The sequence below is a fragment of the Podarcis tiliguerta genome, assembly GCF_965153285.1.
Source record: "Podarcis tiliguerta genome assembly, chromosome: 13".
NCBI classification, from domain to species: domain Eukaryota; kingdom Metazoa; phylum Chordata; class Lepidosauria; order Squamata; family Lacertidae; genus Podarcis; species Podarcis tiliguerta.
In genome coordinates this window covers 43,111,007-43,118,901 of record NC_139546.1, presented here as the reverse complement: position 1 = coordinate 43,118,901, position 7,895 = coordinate 43,111,007, and the positions used below count along the sequence as shown (strand labels likewise).

Sequence of the window (7,895 nt, the reverse complement as noted above, 5' to 3'; positions counted from 1 at the left end):
GGCCTGTTGAAAACAGAGTCTTGCTGCTGGATTATTACTTGCAGGGCACTTTCAAAGCACACCTGAGCTACAATCCTGGCACACTTCCAGAAGGGCAGTAGCAGCAGCATCCTAGCTGGAGTCGACAGGACAGTTACAGAAGCTCCTATCAGAAAGTGCTAAGAAGCCAGTCATCAGTCAGGCTCTGTTACACTCACATTTGCTGTACAAGCTCGTAATTTAGCATCTAAAAGGTAAAGATAAAGGACCCCAATAGTTAAGTCCAGTCGCAGACGACTCTGGGGTTGCGGCGCTCATCTCGCTTTACTGGCTGAGGGAGCCGGCGTTTGTCCGCAGACAGTTTTTCCAGGTCATGTGGCCAGCATGACTAAGCCACTTCTGGCACAATGGAACACCGAAACCAGAGCAGCGCATAGAAAACGCGGTTTACCTTCCCGCCAGAGTGGTACCTATTTATCTACTTGTACTTTGAAATGCTTTCGAACTGCTAGGTTGGCAGGAGCTGGGACCGAGCAACGGGAGCTCACCCCATCACAGGGATTCGAACCGCCGACCTTCTGATCGGCAAGCCCAAGAGGCTCAGTGGTTTAGACCACAACGCCACCCGTGTCCCCTAATCTAGCATCTAATATAAACTATTAAATAGCTTTTACACTCAATTCTCTCTGCTCCAAGCTTCTAATCCATATGGCTGTAGATATAAGCTTGCAAGCGTGTGAGCAGCAAATAGCTAGAACCTCAAGCAGAAAGAAAGCGGTAACAGTACTTTTCAGGACAGAAGAGTAGGTCTTTATAGCCCCGGTGAGCATCTCATTGCTTCTTCCAATATAATGCTTTCCTAATACAGTGGTACCTCGGGTTACATACGCTTCAGGTTACAGACTCCACTAACCCAGAAATATTACCTCGGGTTAAGAACTTTGCTTCAGGATGAGAACAGAAATTGTGCTCCGGCAGTGTGGCAGCAGTGGAAGGCCCCATTAACTAAAGTGGTCTTCAGGTTAAGACCAGTTTCAGGTTAAGTACAGACCTCCGGAACAAATTAAGTTCTTAACCTGAGGTACCACTGTATAATGCTTTCCTTCTTAAGTTTCACCTACCCATCCAAACCCACACAGCTTGCTAAAGAAACGCTGTATTATTTGGAAACCTGGCACTCGGCACTGGAATATTAATTGTGCAAAACCCATGTGCATCTTTCCATAATTGATTCCAGTGGCAGATTCCAGTGGGCCTTCCTAGCACAGAATTCAAGTTACTTTGCTAAATGGGGAGTTGGAGGGGGACAAGGGAAGGGAAGCTGGCCTTTTACCTCCAGAGTTCAGAAAGCGTTTTCCCACGCCCACCGGCGGGTACTTCTCGGCCAGCGACCACTCTGGCCAGCAGAAGCTTTCCGCCGAGAAGACCACGTTGCTCTTGAACTGCAGGAACTTCCAGAGGAGCTCGATGGGGCTGCCTGCCAGGATCACATCGTAGCTGGGAAGCAGACAAGAGGGCAGATTGAGAGCTTTTAGCGAGGGGCCTCAGGTGAGCAAGGCAATGCTTTATCGTGAGGCTGGGACTGCAAGTTCAGCCTGTGGCCGTCTCCAGGAAAAGAGCATGCCCATTTATAATTACTAACAGTACTCATTCAACATTTTATAAAATCCTAGAACTGCAAGGGACCCGGGGGGTCATCTAGTCCAACCCCCAGAAAATGCAGGAATCAAAGTCTAAAGAAGCCTTGACAGATGGCCATCCAACCTCTGCTTATAAACCTCCAAGAAATGAGAGTCCGTCAACTTCCGAGAGAGTCTGTTCCACCGTCGAGCAGCTCTTACCATCATAAAGTTCTTCCTGGTGTTTAGTAAGAATCTCCTTTATTGCAGCGGGATTCATTCATTCAGGTTGTTCCCTCTGGAGCAGCAGAATACAAGCTTGCTGCATCTTCCATGGGGCAGCCCTTTAGTTATTTGAAAATGCCTATCCTATCCCCTCTTAGTCTCCTCTTTTCCAGGCTAAACATACCCAGATCCTTCAACCGTTGGCCATCAGCCTTTTTGGTTTCCAGGCCCTTTATCTTCTTGGTTGCCCATCAATTTCAATAATCATGTGCTTTCTCCTAGGAACTCCAGATGGAGGTTGGGATGGAATTCTATCAGCACAACCACCCTGTGAGGTAGGCTAGGCTAGAAGAAATGGACCTGCCCAAAGCTACCAAACCAGCTTCTATTACCAAGTGGGGGGATTTGAACACAGGTCTTCCAATGTCACCCATTAAAGTGTGATAAATCACAAATATCTGGGTGGGAATTAAATGGTTGGCTGCCTCTCTTCCCCAGAGAATGGATACCCCCATCCCAAGCTTCAGTTTCCTCCCGTTTCCATGACCACCCCCTCACTTTCCTCCCTCTGAAACGAAAAGACCCTGACCTCACCATCAGGTAAAGTACAACACCAACTATTTCCTCCTGACCTGCACAGCTAATGTATCATATCCTCATCTCATCTGTTCTGAGTTTGGGGGCCCACACAGGCAGAAAAGTGCAATGAAATGAACAGATCAAACATGTAAGTGTTAAGTCTCACAATAACCCTGCAGGATAGTCAAATTGTTACGACTGGCATAGAGAGAATCTGTGAGCTCACCTGTCTACAAACATGACAATTAGGTCCTCCTCATTGGCATGTTTTTTCATTTCCGCCTTCAGCCAGCGGACCTTCTGTCCTCCGCCGACCGTCCGAGCCACGTCCCCACCCTTCCAGTCTTCTCCTAGGCCGAGAGTCTGGGGGACGACACAAAAGCAACAGGGGTTAATTTCTTCTAAGGCAAAACTGTCCCTCAACTGATAATGCCTCTTCCACCTCGCCTGGGTGGAACAGGGCCGGCCCACTCACGAGGCAAAGTGAGGCGATCGCCTCAGGGGGCAAGATCCACAAGGCCAACAGAGCCAGCTTCCAAGGAATGGGCGGCTTGCTGCTGTGGTAGAAACGACAGCGACGTGACATTTCTTGGAGGCTGGATCTGTTGCCTCCATGACAGTCCCACCAAAGCCACCTCTACAGCGGCCTCTTGAAGAGGAGACGCTGTTGGTCACCCACCCCGGTGGCACCATTTTGTGGTTGTCCTCAGGTGCCAAAACGTCTTGACCCTGCCCTGGGATGGAATATAGCCTACTGTGCAAAGGCAAGCATCTCCTCTGCTACTCTGTCGACCTTTGCCTCTTCCCCCACCCATTAATTCACATGTGGCCCCTGGAAGGTTTCCTGTAAGGAAATGTGGCCCTCAAGCTCAGAAAGGTTTTCCCTGGCCACTGCAATACAGTCATGCCCCATGAGGTACCAGAGAACAAGACTGCTGAGGTAATCCGGGGACAGTTAAATTAAGAGCTGAAATTTGGCTCTACATTCTACCTCCTCCCCCCCCCCAAATGTTTTTATTGTTTTAATGGAAAGGAAATATCTGCTATTTTCAGAGTTTCTCGCACCTTGACAGTGTAGTTGAAGTACTTGGCCGTCCGCAGGAAGCGCTGGTATCCCTCTGTCTCATCTGTGGCAGCTGTCAGTACCAGGAGTTTGCCTGAAAATAGGAACACACATTCCCCAAATAGCCTCAGGAATGGAAACCAGAGGATTTACATATATAAACTGCACCTTGGCTATCAAAGCCAGGATCTATCTCGGGTTCTAAAAAAAGCTAAGTAGGAATTAAGAATGCTTTTCCCCCCAAGCCAGTTCCTCAAAAGCAGAAGATGGCACCGTAAGTGCATATTTCCCCTGAAGATTTTTGGAAGCATTCACAGATTGAACAAATCCAGCAATCGTAGAGAATTTAGTAAGAGCTCTTTGTGGAGAGGCGAAGTGTTTGGACACATGAACTTGGAAATTTAATATTGTTAGCCCATTCTTCCCTGGAGGGCTTCAGGATTGAAACCAGGCTTTTGGCTGACTGACATCCGATACCCTTTTAAATGTGTGTGGGGGGGGGGGATTTATTGGTTTGTTTTTTATTATGTCTTTTGTGAATTTATCTTATTCTTATGCTGCAAACTGACCTGAGTGCTATGGCTATAGGGAGGTATGCAAATAATAATATTAAAAGCTCTTTTTACGCTGGATCCACTTAGGGTTACCCAGCACAGAAAGAGCTTTTAACCCTTGCCTGGGTTTGGATGTGCGGGATTTTCCTGCATACACAGAACCCTTGGAAGTGATGGCAGATGAAACTGATGGACTACATGGAAATGGCGGAAATGACTGGCAGAATCTGAGACCAGGGAGAAGAGTCGATGGAAGAAGATTGGAAAAAAATTTAAAGTATATTTACAGAAATACTGCAAAATTAATGAATGTTAGAAGTATATTGGAATGAAGTTATACGGTTTTAGCAGAAGGGTTATTAAGAATTATATGAATATTAAGTGTTAAAGTGCTAAATTGGAAAATTGAAAGTTAAATTGTGTTAAGATAAATTATAGAACAAAAATTGAAGAAGAGGGAAAGGATTTGTTGAACCAGCTAATTTGAAACAGAATACAAAAAAGGGAGGTGCGAGGAAGTCGAGGAAATAAGCTAATGAAAGATTGGGATATAAAAATTTGGATGTGTGTTTTTGTTCTTTTTTCTTATGTTGTATTGCTGTATTGTTTTCCCCCCCTTTTTATTGTCGATGTATTGTTTGTTGAATTCATGTATTTTTTTTCCCCCATCGTTTTTCTTTCTATAATTATAAAATACCTAATAAAAATTTTATTGAAAAAAAAAAGAACCCTTGGAAGTGAACCCCCACCTAAGATGGGATCCTACAGTGTAAATCAACAGTGCAAATTGTGAAAGTGGGTCCCAAGCTTGGTGAGCATGTGTCAGAGGTGGGTCTTGGTTCTGGACCAGTTGAAGACCACCGCACCCACTATGCCCAGCTTTCACCTCAGGAACGCTCCAACTGAAGGTTTCTAAATTCTTCTCTACTACTGAGAGCTCAGCTTACCAAAGTGTCCCCTCCTCTCTCAGCAGCACAGAGCCTAAGGGCCATCTCCCTCTATCTACCTTCTCACAAGCTATCACATTCCTGGTGATTAAGTGCTGGAAAAGATGCTCTTCTAATCCTTGCAGGGAGGAGAGAGGCCCAGGGGGAGAGCAGGGGGAGAGCGGAGGAGATCTACGCCACCAGGATCCCTGCTAACAGGAGCGAAGATTTTGCGCGCTCAGGCAGGCAGGCGTGTTTGGATTGGACCCAGATTCAGATCGCACCGGAGCCACGAACTACACGTATTCTGGGCGCCGGCTGCAAGCGTGTTGAGTAAGCAGAGAAGCTTCCCAAAAACAACATCGCTAGTAGTAGCCAAGGCCAGGCGCGATGTGACCCGCTCTTTCGCTGACTCGCTCTTACGCACCAAAGGAAAGAAGGAATGAATTTTGGTTTGCAGGCCGGCATCTAACCAGGCAAAAAGAGATCTGGTCAAATAAGCGTTGTGCATTTGAAAAAGCATAAACTTTTCAACGCAGATGTTTTTTTAACCATCAACTGGTTTGCTAAAGAACACTAATTACAAATAAACTCTTGGTTATAGTGCAGCCAGCAGATATGATAATGATTCCATTTGTATTTAAAAGATGGGAAGCAAGGTTTTTCTCTAAATGCAAGTCAGTCACGGGGCCATTTCTCTCTCAGGCTTTTGTGCAGGAACACTTGGGCCAGCCTACGCGGCCTTCCCAAACCTGATGCTCTCCAGATGTTTCAGAAGGCAACTGACATCAGCCACAACTGGCCAGCTAGGGCGAATGGGAGCCAAAAACAATCGGAGAGTTTGAGGTTTGGGAAGGCTACCTTACAGGTTCAGGCCTGGATCCAGAATAAGTCTGCAACCCTATATCCTTCTACCTAAAAGATCACTTTGCCCCTTCTGTACCCAATATATCACTGTGAGAAGGCTTCCTGAAGATCTTATCAGGGGGCCTGTTCTTCACAATATAGGAACAGGGCCTTTATTGTGGTGGCACCTTCCCTTTGGCTTGTATGGGGTGTTACCTCTGGTGGGGAAATATCATGATCCTTCTGGGGCAGTTTGTCCACCTTTGGCTCCCAGTCTGCACTCAGCTCTCAGCTGTGGCTCCTAGAATCTGTCAGCATGCGACAGCGCACACACCCCAGGAATGGCTTCGACTGGCTGGCTAAACCAGGTGAGGGTAGCCGGTGGGTCTCAAACTCTCTGGGAGTTAGGGACTTCCTCTGCATGCAAAGACAGGCTCTGGCGGATTGAGAGGATGGGACCAATAGTGGGTCCAACAAACAAGAATGGGGTTTCTGTAGGTGCTGTAGACGGAAGCGAGGGGCAGATGGAAAATAATAATAATAATTTATTATTTATACCCCACCCATCTGGCTGAGTTTCCCCAGCCACTCTGGGCGGCTTCCAACCAAATATTAAAAACAATACAGCATCAGACATTAAAAACTTCCCTAAACAGGGCCGCCGTCAGTTGTCTTTTAAAAGTAAAATAGTTGTTTATTGCCTTGACATCTGCTGGGAGGGCGTTCCACAGGGCGGGCGCCACCATCGAAAAGGCCCTCTGCCTGGTTCCCTGTAACCTCACTTCTTGCAGCGAGGGAACCGCCAGAAGGTCCTCGGCGCTGGACCTCAGTCCGCTGGACCTCAGTCCGGGCTGAACGATGGGGGTGGAGACGCTCCTTCAGGTATACAGGACCGAGGCCGTTTAGGGCTTTAAAGGTCAGCACCAACACTCTGAATTGTGCTCGGAAACGTACTGGGAACCAATGAAGATCTTTCAGGACTGGTGTTGTGTGGTCTCAGCAGCCATTCCCAGTCACCAGTCCGGCTGCCGCATTCTGGACTAATTGCAGTTTTCGAGTCACCTCCAAAGGTAGCCCCACGTAGAGCACATTGCAGTAGTCCAAGCGGGAGAAAACTGATCCTAAACTTCTGCTGCCTTGCGGGGTATCTTTGAGAGAAGAAAAGGCTCGGGAACCCTACCCCAATCTGGAGTGGAGTCCCTAAGACAGTTGGTTGGCATCTTGTATGCCTCCCTGCAGCAGCTTTTGCAGCCAAACTGGTGAAAACGTATTGCTCTGCTTTACTTTGGATCACATCAGCCAGGCCAGGAAGGGAGGTTTTGTCATCTGGGCTGCCCAGGACTTCCAGAGACACTGCCCAGGTTTGGGCCCCGGGGAGGTCATTTCACTGCTGCTAACACAGCAGTTTGGCTTCACCCCTGGAGGCGCACTCCATTGTCTCTTGAGACAGACAGATGCCAGCACCCAAAACAATACATTCCCTTTGAAATTCCCTCCCTTCGCAAATCATACAGGTGCTGCCTCTGTTGTCGTTTGAGAAACCTGCTTCTGAAGACCTTCACCTTCCAAGGAAGCTTTTAAGTGGAGAACCTCAACCCAGTCATCATCTGTGTTTGAATCATCTTCAAGTGTTTTTATCTGTGGGACTGCTTTTTAAACGTTTGCGTGGTTTTCTGCCCATCTAGCTCAGACCGGCAGCAGCATTTCAGACAGGGAGTCTTTTCCCAGTCTGAGATGCTCCAGAGACTAAACCTGGAATCTTCTGCGAAGTAGATATTCTGCCATGCAGCCTTCCCCAATGAGAAATACGTCAGACTACTAGCAGAAAAAGAACCTTCACTCTTGTACTTGCTGACAAACAACACTGTAAATCATTTATATTTTTATGTGAGCCACCATCTCAACAGTGGCATTCATGGCTTCATGGAATATTTGACAATTTTAAAACAGCAGCAAAAATTTCCTGGTATTTGTTCAAGCAATAGGCTGGTCCCGCCAACCCTATTTTGGTCTTCCCCACCCTCCACATCTCAACAAACAGATGAATACAGATGCAATGGATTTCTAGGAGGAGAAAGGCTTCTCTCTGCACATGCATGTAAAA

At 47.2% G+C, this 7,895-nt stretch overlaps 2 protein-coding genes across 3 annotated transcripts in view; one reads left to right on the top strand and one right to left on the bottom strand.

The window, feature by feature from the left end:
• Nucleotides 1-7,895, top strand: part of ARHGEF15 (Rho guanine nucleotide exchange factor 15) — a 128,539-nt gene that overhangs the window by 77,131 nt on the left and 43,513 nt on the right. The gene's annotated exons all lie outside the window — the stretch shown is intronic.
• PLOD3 (procollagen-lysine,2-oxoglutarate 5-dioxygenase 3) overlaps nucleotides 1-7,895 on the bottom strand; it is a 36,479-nt gene that overhangs the window by 15,017 nt on the left and 13,567 nt on the right. The window contains exons 2-4 of the mRNA XM_083410909.1: nucleotides 3,468-3,559; nucleotides 2,629-2,765; nucleotides 1,313-1,476 (exon numbers count right to left, since the gene is read on the bottom strand). Coding sequence (XP_083267035.1) covers nucleotides 1,313-1,476; nucleotides 2,629-2,765; nucleotides 3,468-3,559 — 393 coding nt within the window. The remainder of the gene's footprint in view (nucleotides 1-1,312; nucleotides 1,477-2,628; nucleotides 2,766-3,467; nucleotides 3,560-7,895) is intronic.